Below are 18,203 nucleotides of genomic sequence, written 5' to 3' on the forward strand. Positions count from 1 at the left end.
ACACTCTAGTACAGGAAACTGAAATTCCGTTTTTATAAGATTACCAACTTAATTATTCAAATAAAATAATTAATTGTTGAACTGTTACAGAAATGTTTAAACAGACACAAAGATTGTTTGAACAGAAACCAGATATGTTAAAACAGTTTGTGACAAGAAGATAAAAACGAACATAAAGTAAAGAACACATGAATTTTTACGTGGTATCAGCAATCTTTGCAGATTGCTACTAGTCCACGAGGCTACGCCCAGAGAATGAAATTTATTAGAAGAATATCTAAATGATTACAAAACCAAATTGACTTATACAAATAAAGACTCCCTCTTGAATTTGTCGCAATTGTTGTAATCTAAACTCCTAATCAAATTTCTGAAGTGCTAAGATCTTGAACTCCCTTCAAATCATAACACTTGCACTTTTCCTCCCGAAAAGTGACTCACGAACAAGACTTCTCCCGAAGCTTGATGACCAATGTCCAAGTGTGTTCAACCTGCATAATTAACACAAAGAAAACAATACGGAAGTACACTGTAATAAACCACTAAGAACTTGCTGGACTCAAGTTCTTCACATAATAAAAATTCTCTCTAAAAACTTGAAAAATATTTGGAAAATAATACACCAAGAGAGATAATAAAAAACCAGCGACCTAAGGATGATTATATACTTTTTAGAATCCCTTTAGGTCGTGGAAAACAAATCAGAAATCAAACAGCCAATAAATGGAAAATCTTCCAAAATAGGAAAGTCAGAATCTGTTCAAACAGACTGACAATCCTCATTGAACCTGGACAGTTTTTCAACCCAGTTTCCTTAAATAAATAAGGAAACAATTTCTACATTATCACTACAAGCTGTACACGATTTCTGGACAAATAAATCAGATCAAAGGATAAAAATAAATACCAATAATTTCCATCTCAAGAAACGATATTCTTTTATAGGAAATTATATATTTATTTTATTAACATATATATAATTATCTGATTATAAAAAGACACACTTCAACAAAACAGGAAACTACCCATTTTGAAAATACTCATTTAATTAATTTTGTTAATATTGTCAAATATGCCAATAAAGGATTTTACAGAAACGAATAGAATATATATATATATATATATTGTTATCCCATTTTCCTGCACGGACTCGGGACCTTCGTCCAGGCCCATTGTCAGGGGCCGTGTAAGCATACGGGCACGGCCCAAGGCCTCTTGGTACGGAAACGTCCGAGAGGGGTATGGGCCGGGAGTGTATGTCCGGGCCCATTTGAGGGGTCCGGCATGGCCCTCCGGGTTCTATCCTCCGGGACGGTCGTCCGGGTGATATGAAGATCATTCAAACCCCCCACGACATACGCGCCCTGGTCCCAGACCCTGGTACGGTCCGGGCCTGTGGTAAATGAAGAGGGACGAAGGTAAACGAACTCGGATCGTCTCTTCCCCGGTTGGAGGGGTCAGGCGTCCAGGATCCTGAAGCCGCCCCCCTCCGCGTGGGCGTTGTCCCCACTTTTCACCTGCAGAAAAGGCCACCTCGGGATTGCAGGCCGTTGTTTCAGGTCTGCGCTGCCAAGTACTCTGACTGGTCTTGTCTCCTGAATCTGCCTCGTAACTCGAAGTGTCCAGACCAAAAACACCGTTTTGTCGGGCAAGATATAGCTCTTGAGTTAACTTGTTGGGCCTTAACTGATCTGGGTTTCATGTATGTTGTATCTTTTGTATTGGGCTTCCACTAGAAATGTCAAAAATACCCGTGTCTTTGATGGACCCGGGTCATACCCGGCCCAAACCCAGTGTTCCCATAAGCCTATAAATACAGGCTATAGAAAATTGTAAGGGGGACCTCTCTGAACCTGATATACAAAAACTCTATCAAAATACAGAGGGAAACTCCATTGTAAAATGTTTTTTAAGCTCTAATAACATAGACTCGTGGACTAAGGCTTGTTAACGCCCTAACCACGTAAAAACTCCGTGTTAATCTCTTGCTTTCATTACAATTACCCTTAGGTAGTATTTATTAATATAGATACCGAAAATCTCGGTTAACATATATATATTTACAAAGAATTAGGATATAGAAAATTACAAGGACATGATCAGTAGTAGCTATATGCTAATTACAAAAACACCACTACTACATGATATATTCGTACAAACTTCATCATCAGACTATATCCATCTAAATTCAAAAAACAGGCAAGGAAAGTAATAATAATTGAATCATAATAACAAATGTACAGGCAATTAATATTATCCAAAATAGTAAAAGAAAAGTTCATAGGTTTCTATCGGTGGAGCGAAACCCATCAAACGAGCTAATCTTCTTGCGGTCATAATCACGATCATCATCATCGTCGTCGTCGTCGTCATCACGATGATGGTTTGATTCATTTATAAGTCTGAAGCTGTCCTCATTAGCGATTTCAACTGCAACAGAATCATCCACATCGACAGAGAAAGAGGCATGATCAAGAGTACTGAAAGAAAGTGAGGCGGCGGCGTCGACCGCTGAATAAATTAAAATGCAAAGTTTAAACCTAAAACAATTACATAATCATTAATATAAAACTATTCAAAAATTAAAAAATCCAAAATTATGTCAATTTATAAAAAAAATCACAAAAATTAAATTTAAATCACAAAAATTAATAAAATTGCACTTACTTGTGGTAATTAAGCAATGTGAGTTCTTGATGTAGAAAACCCTAAAAAACCAATAAAGTTTATGGGTTTTCAAACTACAATCTTCAAAAATATAAAATCTATACAAAAAAAAAAAAAAACTATATATAAGTTACATAAACATATATAAATCATTATTTTTACATTAAAATTGATAAAAACGTACCTAGGTGAGCAAATGTGGAAGGAGGCGCCGCTGGTTTCTCTGGTTTTTCAAGCATTTTCGTTTCTGAACATTAGGTAAATGGGTCTGTACACGGGACGATGAGGGTTTATTTAGGTTATTGGGGCCGTTTGCGTCAGTGGGGAACTGACGGTAACGGCCCGTTTGCGTTAGTGGGGCACTGGCGCAAACGCTCCATAGTGAAACGTGCGTTTCACTTAGGCGTTTGCGTCAATGCCCCACTGACGCAAACAGGCTGTTACCGTTAGTGCCCCACTGACGCTGTTAATGGCCCGTTTGCATCAGTGGGGCACTGACGCAAACGGCCCCATTGAACAGCGTCAGTGTATGTTATGACACAATTTCCCCATCATTTGTGGCAGTGCCTAATTGTCACAAATGCTAATTTTTGGTCAACAGCATCAGTCAACTGCGTTGATTGACGCGTTTGACTGACACAATTGCCTTTTTTTGTAGTAGTGAACCTTACTATCAATGATTTCTAAAATTCCTTGCTACACCAACAAAGCCTTCATTTTAATCCTCCAAAGGTTGAATTCATTTATCCGGGTAAACTTGTCCACTTCAAGCTTTGCAATAGCCATCTTTGATTCAATTCTAAAACCTCAACACAGATTCTTGATTCTCTAATACAACCTGAGCACTGAGCATTGATACCACTTGTTGTGATTAGAACAATCACACTAAACAATAATACTTTCAGAAGAGATTTTGAATCAAAGAATAGCACAAAATATGAATAAGAACATATAAACTAATCTCAATGCAGTAAGTAAAAGAACAAAAGAAAATACGTGGTTCAATACCAATGTGATGCCTACATCCATGAAGAAACAAACATATCTTCTCATATTCTATATCAATTATCTCCAAGTACAAAATGTATCAAATGGCAATGTGTCTTCAACACAAATCCTCGGCAGTAGAAATGGAAACTAAACTCTTCTTAAGGGAACCACACAATTCTGTATAGTTGAGAAACTATACGAGAGATAAAATCTGAGTAAATGAATTTCCTCTGTTGTGTATTATTGATGAACAACTTCAATATATATACACATTTCAGATAACTAAAACTAACAGAAAGGGAAATCTGTTAGAGAATTCTGTTGTAACAGATTGGACAAATATAACAGAAATATGTAACTGAATTCTAACAAGCTAAACAACCCAACGGTCTATGTAACTGACTCATAACCAGATGGACAGTAGTCCATAACACCCCCCCTCAAGCTGTACTTAGATTCTTGTAAGTGAAGCTTGCGACAGAGATACTGAAACTGAGGATTAGAGAGGGCCTTGGTGAATAGGTCAGCTGGTTGTTCAGCACTTGGAATGTATCTGATCTCTAACTTCTTGTCAGCAACTTGAGATCGAATATAGTGAACATCGACCTCAATATGCTTCGTGCGCGAGTGAAACACCGGATTCAAGGCAAGTGCTTGGGCGCCCTGATTGTCACACCAAAGAGTAGGCAGCAAGGGTACATGAATACCAATTTCAGTGAGAAGGGAGTGAAGCCAAACAAGTTCCATTGCTGCCGAAGCTAGTGCTCGATACTCGGATTCCGTAGTAGATCGGGCAACTGCAGTTTGTTTACGGGAGCCCCAGTTGATAAGATTTCCACCGAGAAATAAACAAAATCCACTAATGGATTTTCGATCTTCAAGGTTGGAAGCCCAGTCCGCATCAGAGTATACTTGAAGAGTGAGAGGAGAAGCAGGTGTAAAGTAAAGACCATGATGGAGATTACCATTGACATAACGCAATATGCGTTTACAGGCATTCCAATGATTAATTGTAGGTGCTTTGAGAAATTGGCTCAGTTTATTAACTGAGTAAGTGATATCTGGTCTTGTTAAAGTCAGATATTGGAGAGCACCAATGAAGCTTCTGTACACTTCAGGCCGATGGTAAAGAGGGCTGTCACCAAGAGAAAATTTATTGCCAAGAATCATGGGAGTGGGAACTGGATTGGAATCTTGCAAGCTGGCTTTGTTCAGTAGCTTTGTAGCATACCGAGTTTGCGTGAGATGTAGTCCATGTGGGGTGCGCACAGCCTCAAAACCAAGAAAACTCTTTACCAATCCAAGAGATTTCAGCGCAAATGTAGATTTGAGATGAAGGATGAGCTGGGAAATGAGTGATTTGTTGTCTCCAGTGATGAGAATGTCATCCACATATACTAATAACAGGATTTTTGAGCCACGTACAGAAGCATAAAATGAGAGGTGTCAGATACAGAACAGTTTAGTCCCCAGTCTATTAAGGCTTGTTTAAGCCGATCAAACCAAGCGCGGGGTGCTTGCTTTAGCCCATAGAGCGCTTTATGGAGAAGACAGACATGATTGGGAAACTTCTTGTCAACAAAGCCAGTAGGCTGCTTCATGTAGACACGTTCTTGGAGGCTTCCATTGAGAAATGCGTTGTTCACATCTAACTGATGAATATCCCAGCTATAGGTGACTGCTAGAGAGAAGACAACCCGAATTGTTGAGGCTTTAATCACTGGACTAAAAGTGTCTGTAAATTCAAGGCCTGGTGTTTGTTGAAACCCCTCTGCTACTAGGCATGCCTTGAACTTGTCCAAGGTACCATCGATTTTGTATTTAGTCCGAAAAATCCACTTGGAATGAACAACATGAATATCATCAGTATACGGTACCAGGGTCCAAGTTTTGTTCCTTTGTAAAGCCTCAAACTCAGAATTCATGGCAGCTCGCCAGCTAGGATTAGATAGAGCCTGCTTGACTGAAGTAGGTTCCTCATATAAAATATGGTCAGAACTAGCAGCAATGTAGACTTTTGGTATATAAATGTCTGACTGTGATCTTGTTTTCATTGGGTGAGCTCTCAAAATGGGTGGTACAGTAGGCATAACTAATTGACTGTTAGAAATTGCTGCAGTATTATCAGAAGGAATAGAAGTATGGGAGAAGGATTGGGAGTTTACCTCATTTGTCTCAGATCTATCTTCAAAAGCAGATTCTGCGTGAGGCACATCATGGATACCAACTGAACTGTATTGAGGTGAATAATTAGATGTGGCTTAGGTAGGAGTAATATTGACATGCTGGGAAGAGTTTAGTGTGGGAGGAATCGGGTTGGGTGATGAGAATTGAGGGACAACAAAATGTGGAGTAGAATAATGTTGGGTGAACATTGAGGGATCTGTGTTGGCTGACTGAGTAAACATTTGGGAATATGGAAATTCATTCTCATTGAAATTTACACTGCGAGAAATGTAAACACGCCCACTTGAATGGAGACAACGATAACCCTTATGAAATGGACTGTAGCCCAAAAACACACATTTGCTTGTCTTAAATTGGAACTTATGGGTATTATAAGGTCTAAGGTATGGAAAACATGCACAACCAAATACTTTGAAGTACTTGTAATCTGGTTTGTGTTTATAAAGACATTCATATGGAGACATATATTGATGTACTATTGTTGGGAGTCTATTGATAATGAACACTGCAGAAACAAATGCATCCCACCAAAAAATGAGTGGTAAATGGGATTGGGCTAACATTGTGAGACCTACTTCAGTGACATGCCTATGTTTACGCTCAACGCGTCCTTGTTGTTGGTGAGTGTGAGGGCAAGGGTGGCGAAATTGAATCCCAAATTTTTGAAGCAAACTTTGAAATGGTCTAAACTCCCCTCCCTAGTCGGTTTGAAGGCACTTAATTGGTACACTAAGTTGCTTTTCAACAAATGTTTTGAAAGTTAAGAAAATATTGGATGCTTGAGACTTTTGAGTTAAAGGATAAATCCATGAGTAACGTGTAAAATCATCAACAAATAGGATATAATACCTATACCCTTCAGGTGATGGATAAGGGGAAGGACCCCAAAGATCTGAGTGAACTCTCTCTAAGGGGCCACTGGTTTTCAGATTTGAACTAGGAAAGTGCATCATATGGTTTTTGCCATATTGACAAGCATCACAAAAACTAGAATTGGAAAATGAAAAATTTGAATTTATTGAATGAAGGTCCTTATTGAGGATTACATGTGAGGGGTGTCCAAGTCGGTTGTGCCACAGGTCGGCAACTCGAGAGGACTTACAATGTTGTGAAGGAATGGTAAAATGTTCAGCAGTGTTCGGTGTGGAAGTTGGTCCTTTTGCAGTGAATGCTTTCGGTGAAGAAGCAAGAGGCAGGTGCAGTCGGTAGAGCCCATCACGAATTGTGCCCTGAAGCAGAACCTGTTTCGTAGAAAGATCCTTGACAAAACAAGAGTTAGCATTGAATTCAACAATAACATCATTGTCAAGTGTAAATTTCGAAATTCTTATAAGGTTTTTCTGTATTTGTGGAACATGAAGGATATTCTTGAGATGCAGAGATCTATTGCATTCAATAGAAGAATAACCAATACTCTGAATTTGTAGAGAGGAGCCATTACCTACAGTCAATTTCTCTTTGCCTCTGTAAGGAGCAGTAGCATTGAGAGAAGTCTCATCGGTGGAGACGTGGTGAGACGCTCCACTATCCAGATACCAATTGGGATCCCCAACAGTGGGTGGTGTAGCAACAAGTGCCTGAGGTGAGGAATTTGTAGGCATGGTGTCACTGGATGGGGCTGAGATCGAACCTGTGGTAGCATTTCAAAGCTACATGCCCAGGTTTGAAGCAGATTTGACAAACCGGTCGATTTGGACTGTAATGTGTCCGACCACCACCATTCCGACCTGCACGACCGCGATTGGGAGGACCACGACCACGATTGTTCTGATTTGGATTATTGCCAAAACGTTTGCCTGCAAAGGCAAATTTTGCAGTTGGATTTTGAAGATCCAAGGCAGCAACGCTATTCTGTTGCTCAAGTCTCATTTCTTGACTTTGTAGAGCAAATTGGAGTTGAGACAGTGTAACTGACTCTCTGGAAGTTAGATTAACGACTACCGATTCATACTCCGGTCCCAAACCGCCGAGTATGTACAAAACCAGGTCATCATCGGTGAGAGATTGTCCAGCGGCAATGAGCGCATCAGCAAGACACCGCATCTTCAGAATATATTCATCCACAGGCGTCGATCCTTTCTTTGTAAGCTGAAGATGAGTGCGTAGCTGCAATATCCGAGCTTTGGAGGTGTTAGAAAATAGTTCAGAGAGTTCATACCATATTTGCGCAGACGAAGCACATCGGGCTACATGTCCCAGCATCGTTTCAGACATTGAATTCAGCAACCAGCTCATGAGGAATTGATCCAGACGAAGCCACTGATTGAACTCAGGATTTGTAACAAGGAGAGGAGGATCTGATCGATCGAGCACTGTGGCTGGAGGACGACGACGCGCACCAGTGAGGAAACCTTCAAGATCATGTGCTCGGACCGTAGGCAGAACCTGAGATCGCCAGATGGAGTAGTTGGAGCGAGTCAATCGAATACTGAGAGCCACCATATTAGCTGGAAGAATCATCACTGGAGCTGGAATACGAGGCGGAGACGATGAGTGTACATCAGCAGATGAGGCATCAATCTCTGGATTTCTGCTTGTGGAAGCTGCCATGGACTTAAGCTTCGAAGAAGATGAATCGGTAGAGGAGAATGAGGAAAAAAAAACCTAAGCGTCTGATACCAGTTGAGAAACTATACGAGAGATAAAATCTGAGTAAATGAATTTCCTCTGTTGTGTATTATTGATGAACAACTTCAATATATATACACATTTCAGATAACTAAAACTAACAGAAAGGGAAATCTGTTAGAGAATTCTGTTGTAACAGATTGGACAAATATAACAGAAATATGTAACTGAATTCTAACAAGCTAAACAACCCAACGGTCTATATGTAACTGACTCATAACCAGATGGACAGTAGCCCATAACATGTACTAACTTTCTCTAAGTGAAAACTGATATGAAAAACATGATAACTCAACTGATACAAATTTGCTTGAGCTAAAGACTTATATAGCTACCACAAAAAATCTCTATCAACTAACTCAACTAACACGTAAAAATGTTATTCAGTAAGTACATGCGACATTGGACAAGTAGCTTAATCACTCTTAAGAAATTATTTTCTTAAGTAGACATGCTTTTTCGCAACACATAATGTGTCGCCAAAAGGTCCATTTTTTATTAAAAATTAATATTTTTTTAAAAGTTATTGAGACTTTCAGCGACCTTTTAATGCATTGCAGAAAATGACTTTTCCTGATACTTCCTTACAGGCGTCGTTAAAGGCATATGCTTGACCTTTGGTTATGAGTTCTCAGTGTGATGCCAGTTTGCTTTGTGAAAAGTTTCACAATGTATTTTTGGTACTTTTCACGATGCTATAATGCGTTGAAAAATGTCCTCTGCAGGATACATTTTGCAACGAGTTTGTAGCGATGACCATTTAGCAGTCAAATGTCACTGCTAAAGAGTACTAAGGACAACATATGATGTCCTTAGCAATGACAAGGGACAATTTCTTACAGTGATCGAGATTCCTAGGCTAACATTATCAAAACTTATAGTGAGAGATTATTACAACTTAACTCTAAGGGCTGTACATCGGGCGGATTTTCAGGTTCAAGTGCATGAAAATGGTAATGAACCTGTCCGATACATTTTCGGATTTGGGGTATTTTCGGATTTTGGGTTTTCAGGTGGGGTCGGGTTTGGTCAGGTTCGGGTTTGAATGGGCTTTGACAACATTTTTTTTTCAAAAATGCCATTTCTTGAGTTTCTTTTTAACTTTTGTCATGTATTTTTACCGAAATATAGTAATTTATAGCCACATTCAAAAGCATAATTGTTGAATTGTTTTTGGTTAGACAAGTACTTTATTTCACACAAAAATTATAAAACAAAAATCTATGAAAACATAATATCAAACACATAATAATTTCGGGTTCCCTTTCGGGTTTCGGGTTTAACCTGAACCCGCACACTATAAGAAATTTAAACCCGAACCCGAATGTGTTCGAATTGGTTTGGGTGCACCTGAAATTTTCAGATTTTGGCTAAAATCGGGTTTTGCGGGTTCGGATCGGTCGGGTTAGTCGAGTTTTCGGATTTTGCGGGTTAAATGGTCAACACTACTTAACTCTACCAAAATTCATTTTTGTAACATATATAGACTCTAATAAATCGTATGAGAATGTTTTCTAATTGATATGTGAATTAACGATGAATGTGTAACGAATATCATTATTGGAGACGAAAATATGTCGTGTAAAATATGTTTTCTAATATAACAAATATATATATATATAAATATTTAGGCAGATGAGGTTAATTGGATTAATAAGACTCTAGTACAGAAACGAATAGAATATATATATATATATTTATAAAGAATTAGGATATAGAAAATTACAAGGACATGATCAGTAGTAGCTATATGCTAATTACAAAAACAACACTACTACATGATATATTCGTACAAACTTCATCATCAGACTATATCCATCGAAATTCAAAAAACAGGTAAAGAAAGTAATTATTTAATCATAATAACAAATGTACAGGCAATTAATATTATCCAAAATATTAAAAGAAAAGTTCATAGGTTTGTTTCGGTGGAGCGAAACCCATCAAACGAGCTGATCTTCTTGCGGTCATAATCACCATCGTCGTCGTCGTCGTCATCACGAGGATGGTTTGATTCATTTATGGGTCTGAAGCTGTCCTCATCAGTGATTTCAACTGCAACAGAATCATCCACATCGACAGAGAAAGAGGCATGATCAAGAGTACTGAAAGAAAGTGAGGCGGCGGCGTCGACCGCTGAATAAATTTGGAGAGAGTTAGGATTATTATTATCCAGTGATGTTGGGCTACGTTGTTCTTCTTTCCATTTGGTGTTCTTCGCTGCTGCCAGATTCTTCTTTGCCCTAACTTTCCATTTCTTTAATCCTTTCACAACCAACTCTGTGAACACTGCTGTCCTCATTGACGATCCCATCTGATCGATCCATTCAAATTAATGTACGTACTACATATGCATGCATGCATGTTATGAAAAATAACTTCGAATAATTTATAATGTCGAAAATAGAGTTTAAACAATCACTTACATACGTGCAACTAACTATTTTGAATGTCGAAAATAGAGTTTAAACAATCACTTCCTATTTTGATTCCTATTTTCAGCATATTAAATTATTTGATTTAAAAAAAAAAATTAATAGATATCTCTTGTAACTATAATATATTTTAGAGGTGTTCATTGATCGATTTGATCGGGTTATAACATATTTTAATCAACCTAATAAAAAATAGGGTTACAAAAACCTAACTCTAACCCGTCTAATTAAGAAAAAAAAAGTTTAACTTATAGGCAGTTTGGTCGAGTTAATTTTTTTTTTTAGAATGTACAAATAATTAGATTCATGAAACTAAAAGTATAATATACATTTTCCAAGCTTAGACATATTATTCTAAACTAAAACTTTAAAACATTATTCTACATTCATTGTTAAAATTTTAAATATAATATTTAATATTACATATAATATATCAATATATGTATTTCTATATGAAAAAAAAACTTTAAATCGATTTATTCGGTTTATATTGGGCGGGTTGGTATAATTCTCAAACCACCCAATATAATAATTGGATGGTTAAAATGTTTGTCGGGTTATTTAGGTTGCATTTTTTGTCGGTTTGGTTTGGACAGTTAATTCAAATTGGACGGTTTGTAAATTTTTTTACATAGCTCTAATATTTACTATGATATAAAAAAAATGAGTTATAAATTCACTACGTATCGAAAATAAATTTGGCCCTACCAATAGAAGCAAAACTAATGTACTTACCTGTGTGACAAGAGCATATAGAGGTAATGTTACGTAGCCACAAAGCATATGAATGGATATTCCCATGGCAACCCTTATGACGATGTTTTCAGTTTCTTGATGGAAGCATGACCTCAACCCAAATTTGTACTGTAATGTAATGTAATTAATAATATGAGAGAAGTAGTTAATTCACAAATTGAAATATATCACATAAACTTATAACATATTTATTTGGGTTTATATTTTTTTGTATCTATGTATTTTTTTCGATTACCTCTTTAGGTCCTGTATTTTAAAAAAATTATTTTTAGACTCTATATTTTGTAAAACGGTTAAAATAGACTTCTAAACTCAATTTTGATAAACACAAAAATTGAATATAACAACTTTGTTTTTAAGCAGAATGATTTTATTTTTGTTCTGAATTGTTAGTTCGGTGAATTATTTGTGATTTCAGTTGAGAAAACTTTGACCAAAATCAGGTATAGGGTTTCATTTGAACTATTTTACAAAATATAAGATCTAAACAAATAATGAGACAAAACACATAGCGCAAAATGTATAAACCCTATTTATTTATGTGTATCTTTATGTATATTTAAAGACCACATTTACAATTTAAAGAACAGGCTACTTGAGAATTAATGCGTACCCATGTCCATGCAAAGAATGCCAGTTGGAAAGAATTCTGCACCCACAACATTTTCATGTCATTAGATTATGGCATTTTTAAAAAATAACAATAACATTGGTATTTTAATTATACTAAAAGAAAAAAAAATTACTTGTTTTATGTGAATACCGATAATGAATTTTTAATTTTCTCAAATATTGGAGATGCACAAATTTTTTATTAAATTTCCAGTCAAAATTGGTTTGGAAATTAAATGATAAAATATATAAATTAATGGGAAATTCACCAAAATACCTAAGATTTAAAAAAAAATACTAAAGATATGGAATCTGTAAAAAATTACAAAAATACGGAGAGGCATAATCATAAATACAGAGCTTTTTTTTGTAAACAAAGTTTACAAATTTGTAACAACATAGTTTTTTGTAATCAAAGTTTATAAATTTGTAACTAAAATTTATAATACAGTTTTTTTGTAACAAAAGTTTATAAATTTGTAACTGAAATTTACAAGTTTCTAACTATATGTTACGATTTTGTAAATAATATTTGCACACTAAATAGAAAATTGTAATAGATAATTACATAACTGTTATCAGTATTTACATCATTTTTGTAAAATTCCATATTTTTCAATTTTAAAAAAAAATTACGGTGCTATATGTAATTTTTCCTAAATTAATTAGCCGAGGAATCACCTGAAACAAAATCAAGTGCATGAGATGGAGAAGCAATTTGGGCCGGCCCAACCAGAAAAAGTGGTCACTGGGCCTCACTAGAAAAGTGCCTCTTACAACTTCAGATTTATCATGGCCGTCCAAGCTCATCTTAGTTATGATGCTCTGTAGATTAGTTCCCACTACTAACAGCATCTATAAAACCATAAATACTTAATTAATAAATACTAGCACATCATATAAGCCATGATTCAAAATCATAATGTTTTTTTTTTCTTACCACTAATGGGATTATAGGAAGCCATAGATGATTGTGAAAGCCTAAAAAAATCAAGACAAAAAATGTCATTAAAAGTAATTGTATAAGCTTTTTTACATTACATAGAGTGCTAAAACACTTTAAAATAGGATTGTTTTGGCAAAATAACTCATTTTTTGAAGTTATTTTGTATTCTGGTATAGTTTTGATAATTTTTTTGCAAAATGACTTCCGACACTCCGGATAGCTGGTCGCAAGTTTTCAGACAGCTGGTCAAAAAATTCAGATAGCTGGTTGAAATTTTAGACAGATGTCATTTTGCAAAATATTATCAAAATTAGGTCAGAGTGCACAATATTTCTTAAAAGATGTCATTTTCATTAATTACTCTTTAAAATATCATATTTTTTAAAAAGTAATATATAAATATAATATAATCTTTCTTACTATGTGCATTGAAGAACAAAAATAGTACTGAAAAAATCCAAATCCACCAACTGCATAAAGAATAGAAGAAATATTAGAGTTTTGTTGATTATTGTGAGTTAATGAAGTACTAATTGTGTTGTGATGCATTGATAACATATTAGAAAGAAAAAAAACTCTCTTGACTTTAAGCGCAATAAAGGTTTCACTATATAGTCCTTTTCAAATAAATACAAAAGGAAATTGTATTTCATGAAAAAGAAAATGTATATTTCATTAAATTTCATTTTGACTAAAGCTCCATAATGTTTTTGATATAATAGACAATTCAACTATATAGATATATAGGAAAATTATTAGATAGGGAGATTTTTTGTTTTTACACATAGAGAAATTGTAGTCTAATTTTTTTATACGACGGTTTACATTACAATTATAACATATATCCCACTAGTTTTTGAGAAATTTGGAATAATTTATAGTGTTGAAATTATGGTATTTTTTTATACGCAAGTAAAATAGACTGTTATTTGAACCCTGATTTCGATACTCTAAATTATTTTGAATTTTAAAAAAATTAATGGTATGTCTGCTATAACCATCATGTATACCGTCATATAAAAGACTTTGAATATAATTTCTCCAAAGGCTTAAAATAGAAATGCCTCTACCGGTAGGGACAGAAATAATATTCCTATAATAAAATCTTTTATAAAAATAAAAAAATATATTTATGTTAAAAATTGGAGATTATTATATAAAATTGGGTAAGTAACCATTTGGTATCCTGTGTTTTTGTAAAGTATCGTTTTGGTATCCTGTGTTTACAATAATATTCATTTGATACCATGTATTTTGATATAGTACATATTTGTACATTGTATTTTGAAATGATATATATTTTTTACCCCAAACTCAAATTTAATTGATAAATTTTTTCTAATTTAATCAATCTGTTCTCAATTATATGAATTACAAATTCAAATTTAATTACTTAATTACATACAACTGATGACAATTTGGTCATATTGATAAAATTTTATCTATCAAATCTGAGTCTAAAATACAAAATATGTATGATTTTAAAATACAGGGTAACATACGAGCATTATTAAAAAAAAAATATTAAAACGATACTTTGTAAAAATACAAGATACCAAATAAATAAATTCCCTATCAAATTTCACGAGTGCTTGTTCAAAATGAAAACTTACCTAATCCCCACAACCACACGAAAATCTTTCTCCAAAGCCCTTCTTATATATTTTTGAAAATCAAAGTTGCTTCCTTCATCAAAATGTGCCTAGAATATAGTGGTATCATAATATAATTTCAATTATCTTTACACATTTATAATAATTAAAAAAATAACTTAAGTACAAGTATAGTTGTATAACTGATGAATTAGGACAGTAGAAAGTACCGTTATGAATCCATGTCTTAGAGTAAGATAATCCACTTTGGATACAGATTTATAGAATTGTCTAAGAAAGCATACCTGTAATTTAATCATAATTTTATTAAATTTTCTTTAATTTAATAAAAATATATTAAATGTCACATTATTATGAAGGAAAAAAAATTGGTTTAATAAGTAATTACCGGCCATCGCAGAATTCGATGTTGGCTCCAATAGTGCAAATGCCTCTTCCCAAATGAAGTTTGATGGATCAGTCTAAACCTTCGCGGATCTGATATACATATTTTTAAAAAAAATACACCACTAGTAATTTCAATATTCAAATAAGATGCAACTGCAACTCATCGTAAAGTCTAAAATATCTTGACTTTAAATTCTGTTATCGTGTTGGGCCACTAGAATCTTTCGTGCTGGGCTACTAGAATCTTTTTACGGGAACAGTAATAAGAGCTGTAAATATAGGTCGGACTTTCTAGCACGGTACGAAATTGGCACGAGCACGATACGGCACGAAAAAATATGGGCTTGGGCCAGGCACGACATGAATTAAAAATTGGCACGGCATTACACGACATGGGTTGGGCCCATAGGCCGTACTGGACTTACTCTTTCAAATATGTGCTGGCTTGACTCGACACGACATGAATTGAATATTGACCCATTCTGAAATATTCAGAGGTGCGAAAATGTGAGTCGGGCCGGACCGAACCGACTCACATACCAAATATGACAGAGTTAATGAAACCCCACACAAGAGGGGACTACAATACCACCATAAAAGATGGATTATAACCTCAGAGGTAGGAATATTATTAAGAAAATTAAAATAAAACTAAACATATAACCGAACAACAAAACTACAAGAAAATAAAATTAATTTATTACAACAATAACAATCATAACAATGGTGGGACCCATAATTGAGGGCTGATGTAGCATTTTTAGTGATAATAACAAAACAAAAAAAATCATATATTATAATTTATAAATTTAATATAATGTGTTTGAAGCTCATAAGAGATAAGGTTTAGGGTGATTCTACTCAATGGTGATAGGCCATCATGATACCCCAAATTAGATAAAACCAACTTTAAATGAGAATGATTAGGAGACCCTACTTGGTAGATGGAATGACAAATCAAAACCCCTTTTTTGGTAAAATTGAAATGTCATTCATGAATTTTCACATTATTTGTCTATTAGTTTGGTCCATATGCTTTTGTCCTTTACATTTTATTAATGAAAAATAGACCAAATATAGTATAATTAGGGCCAACAAAATGTAGTTTCATATCAACACTAAGATTTTTCTTTAAGGGGATCAAGACTAGATTCTTATCCTCATATAAATATATATATATATATATAGACACTTACCATTTAAAAATTTATAGTCCAATGTTCTGGTTTCTGCCTCCCATGACTCCCAACTCCTCATCTGAAATTTGTATTTTTATATTTAATATTGAAAATTAGAATCAATATATAATAACATCCAATCACAAGCCAATATGTCCTTTCTTTTTATTTTGTTTTAATGAAGTGATTATAATCCAAATATATCAATAGGCAATGACCTACTCATATTGATACTCCCACGTGTTTTGCGAGTATTGCTAAATAATATTAGTGGAGCCCAATATCACAAAAAAGTTACATACTGATATTGATGCAATTTAATATTATCAGGTCTCATACATTTTAATTTAATAAGTATTATAGGGTATCGTTAACCAACTAATGTTAATTCTATGGTGTCGAATACCTTAAAGTGCCAAATAACAATACTGTTTTTTTGCTAGGCCAACTCATCTCGTATTTTTTTTTTTATCTTCTTTTCATTTCTCTTTTCACTTTTATGACTCACACAACACTAATGTTTGATGAAATGTATTTTGGCATCCAATTTATTCTCTCTTTTTTAATTTAAATAATTTGAAAACGAAAGAAGATTTTACCTTGGCCATGCCAAGAGCGAAAGTAAGAATGCAAGAGAAGACATGTGAAACGGCCAACACAAAGATCAAATACTGAAGCTGCCTCACACCATTCCTCGAGAGCAGAGAAATCTTATCCTGTTTTTCCATCCCAATCATTTTGCAAAAATACCATATTAGTTTTGCAAAAATGCCATATTATCAAAAGTGTATTTGATTTACCTGTTGGGCACACTTGGCTTCTTCTTCTTCTTCTTCTACACCTATGGATATACAAGGAAGAAATGTGTTGCCAACACTTTGGGGTATACATATATTTGCAATTGTCTTTTCAGTAATTGTTAAAAACAATGATACGAACCCCAACAGCATCAAATCTACATTCATAATTAGTTACTAATTAGTAATATATATAAATATATTCTAATAATATTTCCACAATATATATATATATATAATTGATTAGTACACACCTGATTTGATCTTGTCAAGAGCTTCGAGCAGTGACTTCTTCCTTTTTTTATTGAAATACTATACAAATACATAAATGAATTTTAATGCAAATAATATATATTGACCTAAGGAAATTAGTAACGAAAATAAAATGGTTGGTTACCTTGGCTAAGAGATGAAGCAATTGCTCAATGATAATAGAGACCAAAATCAAAACAAAGCAAACTGTTGCCACAGCCCAAGTCGGCGTCGTTTCGAGTGTCGTTTCCCTCGTAGAACTATCTTCTCCACCCATTGATATCTATATCTATATCTATATTCCTCTCTCTCTATATACATATATATATATATATATTCCTATATACAATATTAAAAGTCTCTAGAGAAATATATACAAGTAGAGAGAGACCTTGATTATATCTTAGTCAAAATCATTGAAATTATTTCACCATTGAGTGCGCCATTGATGAAACTTGAATGATAGCAACTTGAAATTACAAAAGTGATTAGTGTTTATTAATTATGACCCTTGTTTTGTGTAACTGTAATTAACCATCATTTTCGTTTATATAGCAACTTGAATGATATTCATATATTATTTGAGCTAAAATAAATCTGAAATCTGTAAAATATATGGATACAGATTCTTTAAATTTGATCCACAAATTCAACAAAGCACACCCACCATGCCTTGTTTCTATGATAGTGGGGTATGAACATAAAGTATGTATTCACATTGTAGTTATTTTTAATAAATATAAATTCATTAATAT

General features: G+C 34.4%; 1 protein-coding gene across 1 annotated transcript; it reads right to left on the bottom strand.

The window, feature by feature from the left end:
• Positions 1-10,185: 10,185 nt before the first annotated feature.
• Positions 10,186-17,965, bottom strand: LOC133801567 (MLO-like protein 6). Its single transcript, XM_062239807.1, has 14 exons — positions 17,594-17,965; positions 17,451-17,508; positions 17,200-17,354; positions 16,999-17,115; positions 16,418-16,478; positions 15,223-15,311; positions 15,044-15,118; positions 14,835-14,923; positions 13,642-13,691; positions 13,216-13,256; positions 12,957-13,130; positions 12,277-12,312; positions 11,643-11,771; positions 10,186-10,786 (listed from the first exon to the last, which is right to left on the bottom strand). The coding sequence occupies exons 1-14, from the start codon at positions 17,723-17,725 to the stop codon at positions 10,385-10,387; spliced, it is 1,608 nt and encodes a 535-aa protein (XP_062095791.1). The 5' UTR covers positions 17,726-17,965; the 3' UTR covers positions 10,186-10,384.
• Positions 17,966-18,203: the final 238 nt, after the last annotated feature.

This window comes from Humulus lupulus, chromosome 9 (genome assembly GCF_963169125.1).
Source record: "Humulus lupulus chromosome 9, drHumLupu1.1, whole genome shotgun sequence".
In the NCBI taxonomy this organism is placed as follows: Eukaryota; Viridiplantae; Streptophyta; class Magnoliopsida; order Rosales; family Cannabaceae; genus Humulus; species Humulus lupulus.

Bases quoted from the DNA above. Each gene is read 5' to 3' on its own strand.
- LOC133801567 (XM_062239807.1), bottom strand. From the start codon at position 17,725: ATGGGTGGAGAAGATAGTTCTACGAGGGAAACGACACTCGAAACGACG. The intron at 17,116-17,199 runs GTAAATCAAATA...ATGGAAAAACAG, and splicing joins AAGCCAAGTGTGCCCAACAG to GATAAGATTTCTCTGCTCTC. The intron at 12,313-12,956 runs GTGATTCCTCGG...TTGTGGGTGCAG, and splicing joins TGCACTTGATTTTGTTTCAG to AATTCTTTCCAACTGGCATT.